The sequence below is a fragment of the Chelmon rostratus genome, chromosome 13, assembly GCF_017976325.1.
Source record: "Chelmon rostratus isolate fCheRos1 chromosome 13, fCheRos1.pri, whole genome shotgun sequence".
Lineage (NCBI taxonomy): Eukaryota > Metazoa > Chordata > Actinopteri > Chaetodontiformes > Chaetodontidae > Chelmon > Chelmon rostratus.
Window position 1 is genome coordinate 22,541,005 of NC_055670.1, and position 18,786 is coordinate 22,559,790.

General features: G+C 45.8%; 1 protein-coding gene across 1 annotated transcript; it reads right to left on the minus strand.

Annotated features, from left to right (window-relative positions):
• Positions 1 to 5,204: 5,204 nt before the first annotated feature.
• On the minus strand, positions 5,205 to 18,715 carry igfbp5b (insulin-like growth factor binding protein 5b). Its single transcript, XM_041950765.1, has 4 exons — positions 18,036 to 18,715; positions 9,502 to 9,710; positions 9,117 to 9,236; positions 5,205 to 8,557 (listed from the first exon to the last, which is right to left on the minus strand). The coding sequence occupies exons 1-4, from the start codon at positions 18,367 to 18,369 to the stop codon at positions 8,423 to 8,425; spliced, it is 798 nt and encodes a 265-aa protein (XP_041806699.1). The 5' UTR covers positions 18,370 to 18,715; the 3' UTR covers positions 5,205 to 8,422.
• Positions 18,716 to 18,786: the final 71 nt, after the last annotated feature.

The following is an 18,786-nucleotide window of genomic DNA, read 5'->3' on the forward strand; positions in this document are numbered from 1 at the left end:
GACCAGTCCGCCATAAGGTAGGCCAGTCCCCAAAATATAAATCAGTGAATTTTAGAGTGAAGACTCGGGTTAAGGGTTAGGCATGTAGCAATTGTTAAATCTTAGGGTGAGGACTTAAGTTAAGATTAAAGTAAGGGTTCGGTTTAGATTAAGGTTAGGGTGGGGGTTAGGGTTAGGCAAATAATGGATATGGTTATTTTTAGGGTAAGTCTCCAGGAAATTTAGTCTGTGTAATGTCCTGAAAAATGATGGAAACACAACTGTGTGTGTGTGTGTGTGTGTGTGTGTGAGTGCATGTGTGTTGCTGGGGTTACTAATGAAGTGTTGACATGAGGAGGGATTAGGATGGGGGGCTGACATTGACAAATGTGATACTAAGTGGGTAAAGGTGTCTATGAATAAACCAACCCAAGTACACGAATGCACGCAGAGGCACACACACACTCACGCACACACATACTTGTGCTGCAGGTCATGGCCTAAAGAGAGGTGACCAACGTGAGGTCGTAACAGAGGGGTGCTATTCAGGACAATGAATGCCCCTGACAAAACTGGATATTGGGACCATCATGGAAATGTGTCTAACTTTGAACAGTATTGTCCCACTTTTAGAGGCTGTGCTGGAACAACTCTGCCATCTGTGGGCTGTAAGTAATCCTCTGTTATTGTCCCTTAGCCAGCTGAGCCCATCACCATGAGTGATGGATGACATGGAATGTTTTTATCATACTGCAGAAATGTATCTGTAATCCATTGCAGTCTATGTAAAAGCACACGGTAAGTTGATTATTCAGCAGATGCAGCATAATCAGAAAGTTGTGTTATATGTTTTTTTTTTTCCTGCTACAATTATGGAAATATTTGGAAAGGCTTGCATGTGAATGAGAACACTATTGCGTAACCTTCTGGCAGGTCAACACGTCCTTTTTAAGTTAAAGTGATGGTGGCATTCTCAAAAATCCCCGAGATCTCAGATGGTTCTGGAGTTTTTGCATTATGATGATTCTCTAAACTTCCAGGGGATTTTAGTTCAAAGCTAAAGTTGCTTAATTTTTTTTTTTCATTTGTGCAAGTCAATGATCGTATTTTGAAGGGGCTCTAAAGTGTGGCACAAGCTGCAGAAATGAGCCCATGAGAGACGTGAAACAACTAAATGTGCATGTGAATGCATCTCTCAGGTCAAAGTGACCGACTTAAAAGCCGGTTTGGAATTTTCTCAGATCAAATTTAAAGCCGCACTCACGTGCCATGTAAAAGAGTTACTGGTCCCTGGAGTCATTCTTCCTATCCAAAACTGTCCAGTTTCATGTGAAAATACACTCTAAAGACCCAGCAGATCAAGTGGAAACGCTCCAAATGTGAGGGACGGTCCAGGGACAATGTTTCCTCGCTGAGCTGTGACACATCAGTCACTGTAGGTTGGTTGCGAGGAAACAAAACCAACAATAAACCTGGCAGACGCACCGGCAGATCAAAGATATCGACTCGATTTAGCCACCAAACGTAGCCTTAAAGTAGCTTCAGCTGATGTTTGCAATGCATTTCTGCACATGACCCATACGTCACTCTTTAAATGAACGTATGACATCAGTATTGTATTCAGGCAGATGTTAAAAAAACAGTCTTGATTAGTGTCAATCAGTATAGACGAGGTTATTTCCAATAGACTCTCCAGTGACGAATTGACATTTCTGATTATGCAGGCAACAGTTAGGACATGCATAAAGTTTTTATATGTTGTACAGCCTAAGTACATTTTGTGTGTGGCTGATGGTGCGAAAGTCCCCAAACAAAAGTCACCACTGATCAAAATGATTCAAAACTCGAGTGTAAAGTAAGACTTCTTTGAAGTTCTTGCCAAAAGTGTATCATATGAGAGCACTCCTGACTGGCTTTGGCCTTGTAACCGTATACGTGTGCCAGTGTGCCAGTTAGCGGAGCGCCGGTCCCAGAACCGCTCTTTCAACTGCAGCTTTACAGCTTTGTTCAGTTTTTGTGACATGCCGTTTTTTTTTTTTTTTTTTCTAATTTTCTTTTTATTTTGTCTTATTAATGCTGGGGTTTTTGGCAGGGAGCTCGCTTTAAAAAATTTGACAGCTTGGCTTGGTGTCACACATGGATCCCGGGCGTCCTCGGATTGTTCAGCACATTTAATGGTAGTTTGAAGCTGGCCTTTTCTGAAAACAAATCAAAACAAGTGTCTTTTGTTTTGGGTTTGATAGATCAGCACAATGGGCTGAGGAGGGTAGTTTAGCAGTGGGAATAAGAGTGGGGGTGAGTATGTGTGTGCTTGCGTGATTGTCTGTGTGGGTGTGTGTGTGTGTGTGTGCATGTGCAAAAGCACATGTGCGTGTATTGGCCTAGAGAGCCGAAGATCTGCCCTACTTTCAGCTACTATTTCTTTTGTTAGCATTCAACAACTTCCCTTGATATGTTGATGGTGGGTCTGTGTCTAAGACTCACGGAAGCTGTACTTGTTGAATGTTAACAAAATAATTGTTGTTTTATCTTCGTTAAAATGACAAGGTGCTCCGATGTTCGCAGGAAGTGCAACAGTGGAGACATTTATCTTTGAATATGGACAAAGGAGCCAAGTGTTATGTTTCAGCTTCGTAGAGAGACTGATTAGAAAAAACTAAACTAAAAAATATTCAAGAATACTTTGGTAGGGGAAGACTTCAGCTCTCTATAATCAGAGAGCATCAGTGCTGGGAATCTGCACAGATGCGGTCATGCACACTGTGTAAGACGGCATGCATGGAAGATTCTGAAAAAGCTAATATCTTTAAGCCATTAAGTGTTTATGTAGCCTACATCCATGCCGTGCTAGAAACTGACTGGAAGCTAAACACGCCCATCTTCAGCCTTGTTATTAGCTCTGGCCATCTCTCAGGTTATACAGCATCATAATCATCAGATGAATCGCTAAAAACTAAGTCAAATGGAGCAAGAACCATCACAACTACAGCAAGAATGGTGGCTCAACGCTGAACCAGGAGGTCGGGCTGCATCTGTGATGGATGGTCACGACAGTTTGTAATTTTACCGCTTGCCTTTTTTTTCTCTTCCGAATAATTCGTCTAACCTGAGGGTTTGTTGACAACCCGTCTGACCACTTGTTTTTAGCCCAGTCAGACTTAGATTAGTTATTTTTCCATTAGGCCCTTGGTGAAATACAGGACTACGCACTGCGCCTTTGCCTGAGAGACTGCGATGTGTCACAGCCAGAACAGAAGCATTATAACTAGGCCTTAAAATGCTCCTTTTATGGTTTGTAGGATGTCAAATCTTAATCTCAAAGTTGGTTTACTTAACATGCAGTTGTGGTTCTCACAGTCACATCCGATCCACGCTGAAGAACCCTCCATTTGGGATTCCGGGTCTAAGTCCATCTTTGATGAAAGGGCTTGGATGAAAACTAGCAGACACTTGTCTGCCGTTGTCTACCACCAGCATTGGAGGATTCTGCCGCTAAGTCATGTGATTTACTCCCAACCGCTGTACATTCTTTCAAATCTCCTTTCATCTCCATCCCGGTGATGAAAAGCACCACCATTACCTCTTTAAGAGATAGCATTATACAAGAGCACAAGCAGTGATTTGCACAGATCCCAATTATGCAGTGTAAACATCTGCATGCCATTTGTACACTTATGTCTTTAAATGCCCCATCATCGTTTCCAAAAGTCACATTTAATGACATGAGCCACGGGCAAATCGATGCACGAGCGAGTGAAAGCATCTCCAAAGCGTTTGCATGTGATTTTACAGCGCTGAGCATTTGTTTAATCACATTACTGCATACACAGAAGACAAAGAGTATGCAACCTTTGTGCAAAAGTCTGAGGTCTGAGAGGCACAGAAGTGCTCGGCACAGCAGTTTGACTGGGTTTGGGATGGAGCGAGGTGCGTGAGCTGATGTTAGGTGTAGCCATCCAACGTTGTTGGCCTAATCATGTAATAAAAGGGGCATAAATGCTTTGAAGTCCTAAATGCAGTTGTCAGTTTCTTTGAAGGCAAATAGTAATTGTCATGTTCACTGCCTCACAAATCAAATCTTCTACACATGTTTCCTCCTCCCTGAAGTCAAAGTCTGTGCCCTCCCTGTTACATGCACGCACACACTCACACATGCACACACACACACGCATACCCACACACACACACACACACACACACACCACAACAACCTTTACGGCTGCCTTGATCTGCTCGCTATACAGGAACTGCTGGGCCCTCCACCCTTTCATGCCTCGCTTCAGTCACCCACATCTGGAGTTGGTCAAAGTCTTGAGGTCCCCAGGGAGAGATTTTGGTGGCCCCCCAAAATAAAAGTCCAATTCTGTCACTTCCTGGAGTCCATGAGGGAATAAAAATGACCAGACACCTCTCTGCAGAGATCCGCAGAACCCTTCCATGTTGTGACCTTGTGAGCGTCCATGCATGCTGCAGAGGTGGACACAGCTGATCCAGAGCTAATATCATCGCTGTTGATTAGTGTGATCAATCTTTTCTTAACCAGGTGATCTCATTCTGCTTCATAATGTATTTCAGAAGAAACTGTCACAAGCACGTGGCTGTGAATATCAAAGCTGCTTCACATTAGAGCTGCTGTAGTATCAACAGTCAGTTCGTGCTACATTTACGAGACCTTCTATAGTTTTTCTGCCCCTCTTATTCTGTCCACACCTTGTGTCTGTATATGCACTTACATTTAGCTGCATGTGTGTGTCCTCTGGAACGGGCGTGTCCCAGGGGAGTCCATTCTGGCTCCAAGTTGTAATAAAGGTAGGTTTTCCATAACATGATGAAGCCTCCTCCAGGCTATAAATCCCTTCTTCCCAGTCATTTGAATAGTGAGCTGGTCCCACTAGATGTTATCCCCCCCCTTGAAGTTCAAACTCATGTTAAATGACTTCCTTGTTCCTGTGCAATCTTTTTGACTATGGTGTTGAAAACCAGGTGACTTGCCCTCGGGCGAAGCTTCATAAAGTCACATCCTGCATGCTGCATGAGATCCTTGTGGGCTAGCCTCGTCTCAGACTTATGTCTAAGAGGTTTATCAGCTCGTGCCTCGGAGATTAGTCAGTGCTTACTATCAGGATGATTGCACTTCAAACTGTACTTTTCAAGCCAATTCAGTGGCTACTTACGCCTCTTAAGATGCAACACTAGAAATGAAAACCTCACCAGAGTGCTTAAATGAATACATAACTTTATTTAAATAAATGCTTTGTCATAACAAAAAAAGACAAAGGTTAAAAGAGTACATAAATTACAAGTTGAATAAATATTACACAGTGATATTCACTTTAATAATTTGAGATTTTTTATCTTTTTTTCTTATTTGCCTTATGTAGTTCCAAATACTGACCATTTTTTCCCACTGTCCTCCTGCCACCGATGGGTCTATTTCACAAGCCAGTGAACACCAAATTAGGAAAACCAATTGTGTTGTCTCATTACATCCAGAAAGTGTTATGTACTCAGAAAAAAGCTGTACTGTAGTTACTGTGCTACTGAAGTATGAAATGTGAATATGAGTTTAAACCAAGTAGGAGGTGTGAAACCTGAGGAAGTCACTACTCGTAAACAGGCGTGGGGAACAGGAAGTCACTGACGCTAGTCGAGACTTTTTTTAAGCCTGAACCTCAACCTGCAGGCCAGCCTGGAACACTGAAGTGCTCACACACTCCATTGATCCAGATGGTGAACGGTCCCAGATATCAGATATTTCACTGTTTTTAACTCAAGAGTATAAAAGCAAAGTGAAACCTGATACGTCTGGTTCCAGTATCGCATCCCCCAGATTTCTATGACTCCTGGTAACTGTCTTGCTAACTGTATCTAATGTCATGCAATTGGTGACCCCATATCGGGGAAGTGGCTAGGCCCTGATTATGACCACTGCCCATGGCGCTCGCTCTTACTCTTTCCTTCCCCCTCCATCTCTTTTTCCCCTCTCTGTCTCTGTGCAATTGGCCATGAGAACATCTCTAGCTGTGTGTTACTTTCAATCTATTTTTCCCTAAAAGATGTTGCTGTATTGGAGGTCCCAGGCATGGGCTGCACAGCCCCTGTCGACATATATTACCTCAAAGCACCACCTTTGAAAGGTAAGCACAAGATAACACAACATTTAGCTTTTGTGGCATTTTTTTTGTTTGTTTTTTTGTTTGTTTTTTCTTTTTTTGTTCCACTAACTTCATGATACCACATCTTAGGACGTCGTTGTGTGTCAATATCAATAGTGAGTAACTGAAATAAGTGCAAGCTGCTTTTTTTCGAAAGTGGTAGTGAGGGATTTGGTGTTGGAAGTGGGACAAGAAGCCTCGATAATATATTCACAACTGGAAGCCGTTCAGGATGCACTTATCATTTCTCCTCTGCTGCAGTGAAGGAAATGCTTGATTTACCTCCAAACATCCTTTGGCTTCCCCTCTCTGGCAATCATACACATTGGCATTCACATGAAAAAGCAAGAATCTTAGCTTATTGGTTGTCAAAGAAAGAGACGCGGGAGGCGTAACTGACTGCAGTCACACAGCAGCTCCTCGCGCATCGCTCTCGTCCAGAATTGCCCCAAGGTACAGGCGGAGATTACAAATGGATTTCTGACACCGTTTGCAGGAGCTACCATTCATTGCTCTTCTCTTAATAAGAACTAAACCTAAACCTTTTGACGGTTGTATCAAGTATCAGCCCCAGCTGGGGGGACGTCTGGAAAAGGAAATTGCCCCGTGTCATATCCATGTCACTTTCACGTCACTGTTTAAATGTATTTGCATGTAGGAAGGCACTGTGACTTGCACACCGAGAGAGAACTAAATGACCCTGTTACAATCTGCAACCTTTTTGTTTCGACCACGCTCCCCGTAGATGTGGGTGCGTAACCTTCGTGTGGAGGCATGTGAGCAGAAGGGTTCCAGAGGGTTAGCTTCTTTGACTGCCCTGTCGTCGAATGACTCCCGACAGGCTACAAGGACCTATTCAAATTCTTTACAGGCTAAAATCTTTTTTTTTCTTTTCCCAAGCACAATTACATTGTTGTCATACTATGTTTCTACAGGAAGAACAACATTCAGTAACTATATTTAAAAGTAATGTAATACACCATGGTTACACTGTAGTAGCAGTACTGAGGGGAAACCACTTGATAAAGGAACATGGCTCAAAAGTGGGCGGTCTTTACTTCACTGAAGGCAAAGAAAACAGCACAAACAAAACCATACAAAACTACACTTCACACAACTGAATCAGAGAAGCAACTGGCCTGACTGGCAAGTTTGATTATGCACTCAACTCCAAAGATCGAAGTCAAACTTGAGTCCCATCACTTAAGCTGAAAACACTTATCTTTATTTCACCGGTAGAGTCAGTGCTCTCTAAGCTCTGTGTCGCCCTGCATGGCAGTGTCTGTTTAAATAGGCACAGTTGGCATATCAGGCTAGCTTCATTGCCGAAGAGCCACTTACGTAGGTTCATCTGTGACGATCTGCTTGCTCTTTTTTTTTTTCCAAACGCTACAGCGTGTCCCGAGACATACATCGCTTATAGAGAAGGCCAGCCCCAAGACCACTTCAAGCGCTAGCAATACTTGTTGTGACAAAATCAAACAAAAGAGACAGAAAAAAGGACATTCTTTTTTTTGTAATAGGCTCACTCCGTCGTACACCAACACAGGCTGATACACACCACACACTCGCACTGTACACACACACGCATTCATGCACGCATCATTTCGTGAAGTTACACATATCAAAGCAGGTTCCCCTATTCATAAGTGCTCTGACAGAACCACAAACCCAGATAGAGTCAACTGTTACAGCATATCCCTATCTATTGTTTCTTTTTTTTTTCTTTTGGAAAACAGACAAAAAAACCAAATTACTCTGCCAATCGTCAGTTCCACAGTGGCATCACGTTCCACAGCCTAAAACTGATGTGTTTTCAATCAATGTGCCTGATGCTTTTTGTTTCTTCACGATGATTTTGTGTTAATTTTACATCATACAAAGTGTTGTGTTGAAACCCCAAGCTTCTATAAAAATATATCCATTGAGAGCATATATTTTCATGGATCTGCAGCCAGCGGACCTGCCTCGTTCGAGGGGTCCCGTGAGCAACAGTCAAGGGATCTAGTAAATCTTCTGGGACTTTTCCCCTCATTCGGAGATGAGTGCTTGGTCAACAACAGAAAAGAAAAGAAAAAAAAATACAGGTGTCTTTTTTTCAGCCTGTTCTTTCGTTTGGATTTTTTTTCTTCCATTTTTTTTTTCCATTTGAAAAAACAAAACTCTTGAAGTGAACGGAGGGCGGAGCATACAGGTGTGGTTCAGAGAGGAGGCGTGGGCCCTGGGTCACATGGTGGTTAAGGGGTGGGGGTGGGGTGGGGTGTGGGTCGAGGGTGGTCCGCCCCTTTTCACTCGTTGTTGTTGCTGCTTTCCAGGTCTTTACATTGAATGTCTCCTCCGCTGTAGTCCGTGCCGGGGAGCTGAACGCCGTACTTGTCCACGCACCAGCAGATGCCTCGTTTGCGTCCGCGAGATGGCTTACACTGTGGGCCAGAAGACCGGGTTAGAGCTTCGATGAAAACAGGTAAAAGGTGCTGAGGGTAAAGGTCACACCAGAAAGCGGCAAACCTTTATTGCCACGTCTTTACAAAAAGGGCTCGTAGTTTGGTGATACAGCGACTACTTAAAGGGCGCGTTGGTCTATCAAGCAACATGCTAGTTAGCTACATTCATAGCCACAAAGACTCTTCAAACCACTTTGCTTGCTAACAGTTCATTCAAAAGACGTATTTGCATCAATGGCTCCTGCCTCTTAACTCTCAGCGAACTCTTTCTCCTTCGTGGAGCCGTTTATTCTGCAGCAAAGGAAGGTTGAGGCAACATTAAAGACACTTGCAGATTTCTAATCCGCTGATTTTTTTTTTTTTAGCGATTGCACTGAAATGAACAGATGTCAGCACAACATGTCGCCATTTCAATTGCTGATGTGACCAAACCTTCCATGGTGGGGAAAAGAGACAACAGCGAGTCCAAATAGAAGATATCAATACAAAATGTAAAAAAAAAAAAGGGTTTTCAAAGAGTTTTCTGAAACAAACTCACCTGCTTGCGCTTGAAGAATCCTTTCCTGTCACAGTTGGGAAGGTACAAAGACAGAGCCATTACACGAGAAGTGTCCTTCATTCCTTGAATGATCCCATCCAGTTTCCTCCTGCATGGACCCTTTGGGTAAAAAACAGCACAGGGTTACGGTCAAGCAGCGCAGCCATCAGAGGCCATTCTGTGTTGACAACGTGTTTCAGGCCGGTCAAAGACCGTTCAAAGGAACTGAAATACATCCTCAAGTAATTCAAAAATGTGCTATGGTGCAACCATGGAGGAAATTGTTATAAGGAGGTTTGCATTGCTGTCTTTTAGATACAACCACAAGGAGTCAGCAAAGTCAGAAAAAAAATGACACAGGATCAAAAGGACATTGAATACTTACAAACTCAGGCTCATGCTTGTCGATGGGCAGGGGGGAGTAGTCCATGGGGGAGCCCATGGAGCGCAGCCTGCCGAGCTTCCTCTTTAGCTCCTTGCGTAGTGCATGGACCTTTTTAGTGTTCACAATGTCTTTGGGAAGCAGTGGCACTTTAGCTGGCTGCAGCTCCTCTGTAATCTCTGTGGTTATGGCGTCCTCATGAGACTCACGATCTGCACCGGAGAAAATAAAATACGGCCGATCAATGTCACATTTCAAAACCAAGCTGCAGCCTCACATTAAGGCACTCACACCTGGAGACGTATGGCAGATTATTTATTATGGAATAAACCATGTGAGAGGTGTTTGGCACTGACTGGCAAGTTGTACCTGCCCTCTGTTGGAAATGAAGGGAGCTGTGAATGGATTGAATAGTATTGCCTCAGAATAACAAGTTGTAAACATATCTTTGAAATATTATCACCACATCAGAGATGCAAAAGCATATTGGATTCTTTTGGCGTCATGTTTCTATCCATGCAGCATGCATGTGAAAATATTCAGTTTTGTTTTAGCTCTGTTTTGGTCACCACCAACTGACTTGCCGATTAGTGCTGAGCATGTACACAGTGGGTTTAAGTTTGCACAAACAAAAAACAGCGATCTGAAAGGTGGCCGTTAAACTGAGGGGAAGTGAAGGGTCGGGTGGTAGATTGACCCTCATACTCATACTAATTTCATCAATTGTTAATATCAACAAGTGAATGCTGATTTGGGCAGATTTAAAAGAAACTTGGCTGACACTTGGCTCATTTATTGGCTAATAAATGACAACCAAGTGTTAATGATGAGCCTGTAAAATGTAGAGATTTGTGATTTATATTAGCAATATTTTATACTCACTGGCAAATATATGAAAAGGCAACAATTCAGTGTTCTGTATATTTATTAGGATACTGATTATTATATGTTCACCTGCTATCTGCACAAATCCTGTTCTGCAGCTTGTTCGTCCTTCCCACTTAAGCACAACACCAGGTGCTTTTCCCAGGGTTCATGCCACCAACTGTTGCTTCCCATTTGTTTATAGAGGAGGGGAGACTGGAGCTCTGATCAACAGCTGATGATCTCCTACAGCTAAAACAGGAGCTTAAACTCAACTTTCTCACCCAACCCCACCTTCTAGAAGAGCAATGCCAAAACATCCGTCATGAGAGATGGAGCTAGAGCTGATCCGCCTCCACGAAAACGAGACACAGCCGCCTGTGAACGGCAGCTCCTCCGTTGTCTTTTAATGTCCGCTGAGGTCACAGACACCGGGCAGCCCGCAGACCTCGACAAGTCGGGAAAACTTCATCACCCGTTGCATGGCTGCCTACACTGTGCCTGGAAAATGTGCTAACACGTTATCTGGACCGCTAAACTTTAACAGGGACTAAGGCCCCCGAGTGTCGTAACTTTACGGCGACGTGTCCCACATTAAAACTGATTCAAATGTCGAGCTGAGGAAAATCCAGTTGCTCTGCGGACTCGTATAAATGCTTGTACATTTCTGTCACATTTTGTGCACTTCTTCGACGCAGTTCAGCTCCCCAAGGGGGCACTGCAGCCTCAGAGATCAGGAAGTCCTTCTTGATGGGATGTTCACAGGTTGAGGTCTTTTATCCTTAACCTAGCCCCCCACCCCCACAACCTCCTATCTTTGGGGCTCAGCCTCTTAAGCCTGGACCCCCAGCCAGAGGTTCTTTGAGGCCACAGAAAGAAGCCCTCAGCTCCCCCCCTTGGCTTAGCTGTACCATAAGTACAGAGTTATTGTGGGGACTTCGCCAGGCCCCAACTGGCTGAAGCGATGGTGCCAGTGGATGACCCTGGTTATATTTATCTGACAAGGAAACCCGCCGTGGTGCGCAGGGCCAGACGCACTGAACCAGGGAGGAATGTTGGCTGCAGACTACAGGCCAACTGCTGCTGAAAGGCAAATCAGCTTCCATACTTGTGTTGGGCATGCAGGAGTGAGTCGGAAAATATGATTTAACAAGTTGCCATAAGTTGGCTGACTGGCCCGTTAGTACACAGCCACCGTAGCGAAAGGCACCGAGATGCAACAAGGACACGAGCTCTGAGAAACTGATGTTCAAAGAGCCTGACACAGCATGAGCGTCTGGAGTCTCTGGGAGGGGAGGGGAGGGTGGGGGGGCAGGGTGATTACCAGAATTGGGTCTTTGGCCTCTGCGCTGCACTGCCGTCTCTTTGAAATTAATCTCACAACTCATGACTTGGCAGGCCTTGGTTTGTGTTTAGATATGTCCTTGTGTCTCCCTGCTCAGACTACGAGGCTATTACTTGCTATAAATAAATACATCAAACAAGCATTCCTATGTACACCATGCATGTGACCACTGTGGAAAAGCTCTTTATTTCTGTTGCGCAGTCCAATAATTTCTCAGGGCGCTTGATTAAAATGCCACATATTTGGCAAAGAAATGTTGAAATGCTGTTGAAAATGACTGTTTTTTTTTTAACGTGCATTCTTGTTTCGTGTGTAATCTCATTTGAGCATATAAATGGCCAGACTAAGAAAGGTCTGAGCCATGGCACATCAATTATATTCACCTTACAAGTCAGTCACTTCGAGAAAATGTCTCTTTAGAGCGGGATGGGATAGGAAAAGTTTTTCAGGCGCATTCTGAAAAATGATGTAGCTTTTGTAAAGACAATGGTGTCTGGCTTATTTTCTCCTGCACTCACTAAATCACCAAATTCATCTTTTCTGAAGTGGGCTCTTCGGCGCAGCCACAAAAACTCAGTTTTTCCATGCTCAGGGTACCCAGCTTGTAAAGGAGGCTTAGAGGGTCTGTGTTTAACTCCTGAAACTCAGCCAAGACGCTGGACCGGAGCCAAGTGAGCCAAGTCATGTGCAGCTCTTCCATTCAGCAGAGCCCAAAGCTGTGTGGCTATCTCTCTCTCTCTGCTCGAGCTAAAGATTTCATTAGGACGAGAGGAGCGGAGTAGCCAAAGGAGGTGCACCTGATACTTCTCTGTTTAAAAATTAACATCTGCGCACAATTATGCTTCATGAATATCCCAAGTTTCTTACGGGCTGCAGTCCAAGCATGAAAGATAAGCTACCTCTTCTTTGGATTTTTCTGTCCACTGGATCTTTAAGACTACAATAATACCATTTAGATAGCAAAAAAGCCAGGACAATAGATTATCTCATCTTTCATTGGATTTCCCAGCATTACACCACTTCTGTTATGTCCTGCCTTTGATTAAGCCAGCCTCCGCGCTGCATCTGAAATTACATCTTTACAAGATGTAAGAGAGAAGTGAATAAAGGTGCTGTTTAATCTCAACAGGGGGTAGGACAAGATAATGTAGGGATAAATGAGCCTGAGGGCCTGTGTCACATAAAACACCAGGTTAGTAAACCATCCTTCAGCCTCAGACGGCCTCCGCTACTTAATATTTGAAAGCAAGGCCGTGGCCTGATAACCCTGCAGTTTCTAGAGCAGAAAGGGAGGTGTGAACAAAGCAGTGGAGTCGTGCAGCTCACTGCGGATGTTTGTGCAGCAGCGCAAAAGTTAGGTCCCGACAGCCAAACGTGTGTCGCTTGCAGAGGTCAAACTCGCAGCGAACTGCTAGAAATGTTGTGTAGCAAAACACGCAGCAGATCAAATGAAAAGGTAAGTAACGCAAGAGTCGAACATCATGGCATGGAAGGCCAGTAGCAGTTTTGATCCGTCAAATCCAGTAAGATACACTCTGCACACGACTTGACAGCAGCGCACAACGCCCAGCTACATGAGAAGACCGAGAGATTGATGCCTGAAAAAGGCTCCATTCCAAACTAGTCGGTCAGGAAGAAAATATGCACTTCTGTCCATGATTTTGTTTGACCACCCCCAAGTGTAAAGGAATTATGCTTTGACCCTGATGTCCTGTTGTTTCGATGGAATTTCTGTTGCACCCCCCCCCCCCGTTCATGGTCTCAGTCAGCTTCTGAAAATGCAGGAAATAACTCTTCCCATGGTATTGTGCACACAGAAAATGCTCATTGCAATCAAAAAGTTTCCTGCTTTTCTGAATGCATGGTATAAATAGCAACAAGAACAATTCAAGGATTATAAATCACAAAACAGGACTTATGAGAGGATGCAAAATCTTTCCAAGAGGGAAATGCTGCTGTAGGTAAGCAAACTGCTCGGCCTGTTTACAGCTTCCGCAGAGCAAAGAAATGCTCGATCCGTGTTGCGAGCGGTCCTGTGAAAAGTGAGTTATCAGAGCGAGGCACCCGGCTCCTCTACTGTACATTCCTAATTTTGGTCTGAGGTCTCATCCTACATCTGGGTTCGGGTTTTCAACAAGCCACATGGACGGACGCAGCCTCCTTTTGGGCCAGCATCACCACAGCACAATTGCTGGGTGTAACGATGTTCAAACTCCCCAGTGGCAGAAGCAGCTATTTTGGCGAGAGTCGAGCACTCCTGGACGTACAGAGCTGATCCCCGAGCAGCATGAAACTTCACAGCGGGGCGAAGAACTAACTCCAACACTCATTTGGGATCATCAGTTTTCTTGGTGGGGTTTGCAGCATGACGGCGTGAATCACAGCACACCCGAGAATGAGCAAACCGCCTGTTTATGATGATACCGTGCGAACAGAACGCCGTTTTTAGGTGAAATATTTCTGATATTGAATGTTTTTTCTCAAGTATTTTGGAGTACGCACGATTCAAAGGTAGAGATGAGCGTACCTATTGTGACAGGCAACAATAGAAGGTTCCCTTGTCTCACATTCAAGAAACACAAACATTTCAGAGAAGTCACTGGAGCCTCTATTGTTTTCCAAGAAAGGCTGAGAGGCCTGTTTTTCACTCTGCTCACGACTGGAAATTTTTAAAAAGTCCTCTGTAGACACAATGAGGCGACTCCGGCCCGAGCACTCAACCAGGTACTGGAGGTGAGATTACAGCACACAGGTCAGGTGTGCTAACCTGAACACATGTGACATCATTTTAAAGCCCAGCATGTGGTCATCAGTGTAGAAAGACTACAGTGGGTGCTGATTTGTTTCACAGCTGTTGCCACCAGCAGGCTAGGTGTCAGTGACCAATAAGCTGTACAAATACCACTGTAAAGTTTTACAGGGAGAAATCAGGCAAGTGTGCCAAAGCGGTTATGAGTTTGCCAGCGCCAGCTCCAGAACTGTAGACTGTCATGGCGCTGCACCTCAAAATGCTTTGACAGAACCAGTTCTATATCCACACAACAAACCGAGTTCTCCGCATTTTCTTGGAATCACGTTTTCCACGAATTGCATGCTTTTCTCGTGCGATATCTTGACAAAATGACCTTTCAAATAATTCTCCCTAGCACCTGCAACAGATCAGTTGCAGCATGCTAAGCTTTCACTGTGCTGTCTCAGATGTTCAAGGTGAGACGGATGGGAAGCCAAATGCAGTCTTTCCTTTCGCATGAGCCCATCATGAAGCTGTCGGGCAGCTGGGACCACACGTGACCAGAGCTATATCTAACGTGGCATGTCTGTACGAGCACACAACGTCCACAGCGGACAGAATATGGTGGCTGGTTGTCATTAGTCTAAGTGAACGGTCAGAGGTAATCAGAGTTTTTCCGCAGCGAACCAAAGAACCAGCTGTGTCAGTGAAGCTGCGGACGCGGAAAAAGCAGATGGCGATCCTCGAAGTTGTGTAGCTTTTTAAAAGTATGTGATGACAAGTGATTCTGTACGGTGCTTAAAATGAGAAGGCAACAGTGTGACCATACATATGCGAGGCTCTCTGGCAAACAATCAGCATCAGAAGTCTGCAGTCGCTTGACTTCTGATCGTAAATATCAATGACAAAGACATGTGACACGAGAAAAACCACAAACTATTCAGAGTGTCGCTGTGGCTGAAATAACTCTACATCTGCGCACATGCAAGGAGCCAAGACAAATGTAAAGTATTAAAGTTGTCAGTAAAGGCACCAGGTTTCCTGTTGCTATGCTAATAAGGGGGGGGGGGGGGGGGGGGGGGGGCATGGTATTTCTGTCCTTGTGTGTGTGTGAATGCGTGTGTGTGTGGAGTATTCTGCATTTGGAACCACTCCCCAATCATCTTTTGTTTCTTGGCAAAGAGCAATCTGTTAAAACATAAGGCCCTTTCAGAAGCTTGAAGGACGAGGGGCCTGCTGCTATGAAGTCATATCTGTTGGCAGGCTTTCCAGGGTCTGATTCATGCGTAGGGGGGCTAACAAAGTCTGAGTGCCCCCAAAGCACATACCACCTCCTGTGCCGTACAATCCAAACGACTCCTGGGATCACTGCGCAGGAGCAAAATGTGAATTAATGCACCGCTGGGACGTGAACCCAGACGCAGAATGATGGCCAGGATTCTTCTTCTTACATGTGCAGTAGCGAGGGGGGGTCTACAGGATAGCAAAGATTCTTCTCTCCCATTGTTTGGCTGCCCCAGTCAATATTTAGTAGGCTGCAGCTCTCATGGCCTCCCCAGTGTGGCGGACACTTGAGCTCCTCCTCCCTGTGTTTGCCTTGCTCAGCTGGTGCAGCACGCAGACAGCTGCAACCCCACACCACAGGAAACCAGAAGCTCACCTCACCAGTGCCCATCCGCGGAGCCGTTTGACAGAAGGCCCTTCAGAGCGAAGAGGGAGCCAGAGGCATTCTGCTGAATCACTGCGTTGTGACTGAGCGCTCATGCAATGAATGCACCGCCAGAGGCAGGAAAAGATGCTCTGATTACCTCTGTGGGCCAACAAAGAAGTCAGGTTCAGTGCGCGCGCGTGCGCGCGCGCGCGCGTGTGTTCAACGCCGGAGTGAAACAAAACTGCCCGAGGTGCCATCACTCACAACAATGCACACCCAGACACCCACACAGCCCCGCCCAGGCATACATGTGAGCAAACACCCTCTCTCACACACGCTTAAAACACACACACACGCGCGCGCATCTGATCGCCCACCTTTGCTGCGTTTTAGCTCAACGACCAACGCTTTGCACGAGCGAAGGTCTGCTGGGTATTTTTGGAACAATGGCATTCATGGACAAACCGCATTGTGTCATTACGCGGAGAGGTGAGGGCTGCTCGCTGGGCGCAAACAGCCTAATGACTCTGTCAACAGCCAAAATGAGCCCAGTGGTTGCCCGTTTTATAGAATGAGGCGTGTAGCCAAAACCTTTGTGGTTACCACAGTCTACTTATCTAGTTGATGACAAGCTGCTAAAACTCTGAGTGACAGTGAACCTCTCACCAAGAAATGTCTTAAATCATTCACGGCTAATTGGCTCAACTCTGTCTGTCTCTCTATGTCTGTCTCTCTTTTCTCCGTCTCTCTCTCACGCATGCAGGTTTAGTGGTAATCCGACTCTAAACACCACACTAGGGGTGGCCGGTGGACCCAAATCCATGTGAAATGCCGCTCAGACGGGACCCGAAGTTTGTGGAGAAGCAGCTCTCGCCTCCTCACATAATCTGCAAACTGCGTGTCCCGCCTGTCCGGATAGATTTCTTGTCTCGAGCAGTCTGGTGCGAATGATGTTGGAAAAGGCGCAAAAAAGAGAAAAAGGCATGAACGCGTAATGCGCGCCGCTGTGCGGATGGGAAACAGTGTGGTTTGACAGACACTTGTTACAGCAGGATATTAAAAAAAAACAGCAGTTTTCAGAATAACCTCCACTTTAGGGCTTCCAACAGTTCACATCCTGAACATAAATAGGCTATCATGTCGTGCGCAGACCGCTTTTCATAAAGTTAGTCACTCGGTGAGACGATGAAACCACGCGCAGTAACCCACGCTGCTTTAACATGTAAATATTCAAGAAAAGGGGACTGCCTGGATCCCTGGCAGCCTCTCCTGGCTCTTCCCTCACCGCACTTTGACAGCCACTGTCCCGCAGGAGATGATCGAATCAGCCGGGACACGGCTTGTGCGTGCGTGCGTGCCTCAGCGGAGCGTCGAGCCGCCCGCAACAGATGAACCGGCACCGGGGAACGGGTTGCTTCACCCCCGTCTTATTACTATGAAGATTCATAATGAGCCGCATAGCACAGCAGTGTCATTCCAGCCGAGGCGCGCTGCTGTCCCCGCAAAGACCCGAGAGCAGAGGAGGAATAAGCTCCTGCAGCCAGTTTAATCAAGGCAGTGGATAAAAGTTAATCAGATGGCACCTCAAACCATCTGTCAAACAAACGGCCCGTCAGAGAGCACTGGTGCCGGCTACTCGCGCTCTACGGTGGCTCCTTGGGTGAGGAAAGGAAACCACCTGGGGTCCCGGGACGAGGAGGCAACAGGAGGATGATCAAACTGAATTTATTTTACCATCTATCATGACTCAGCTGGGCTTTTATCTGTTCCCGCTATGCAATAACGCAACAGCACACAGTGGATCCCCACACGGGACAAGATCTCAAACCCTGATCCTGAGAGGAGAGATTCCGCTGTCCCCGATGCGTTTAGACCCGCAGCCACATTTTCAACTCATCGTTTGGTCCCGAGCATGCATTCAGTCAGCCAGCCGGTGCGCGTCTTACCTATGGGCGGGTGAGCCGGTTTGTATCCTTTCTCGTTGGTGCACACTCCCCTGCCGTGGAGAAGGGCGTGCAGGGGCTTCTCCTCCCCGCTCCTCGGCAGGCAGCGGAGGCCCTGGGTGCACGTCCCGGTGTAAACGCCGCACGCCTGCCCCTCAGACAGGGCGCACGTTAGGCAGCAGCCGCAGCCCGGCTCCTTGACCAGCTGGCAGCCGACCGGGACCGGAGGGCACATGGACAGCGCCTTCTGGTCACAAGGCTCGCACGGCACGTATGAGCCCAAGCACCCGGACAGCCCCAAGATAAATGTCACCAAGAGGCAAAAACTCAGAAACATCGTTGGTGTTCTCTTCAGTTATAGCATAAACCTCAAATGCGAAGAGGAGGGGAAAAAGTAGACTGGTCTAATGAGCACAATGCCTCAGTCAGATAATCCGATTTTTAAAGCTAAAGCCAAGAGTCTTTATCCAAGAGTGTGGCTATCTATTTAAAAAAAAAAAAAAAAAACATTCATTACAGGCTTTGCGCCGTGCACCGCGCAAAAACAGTCCAAATGAACTATTTCAAATATATGCGCTATTTCTCCCGAGATGTTGTCCTCTGCAGGAGCAAGGCAGTCCCTTGCACAAGATCTCAGTTTCTCTCCCCTTCAGTTTGGACTCCAGTACTTTCTCCACCACAAGTTTTCTGAGCAGACTGATCAACTTGAGGGCTGCCTTGCCTTTTTAAAAACAGCCGAGCCCAAACCCCTGAC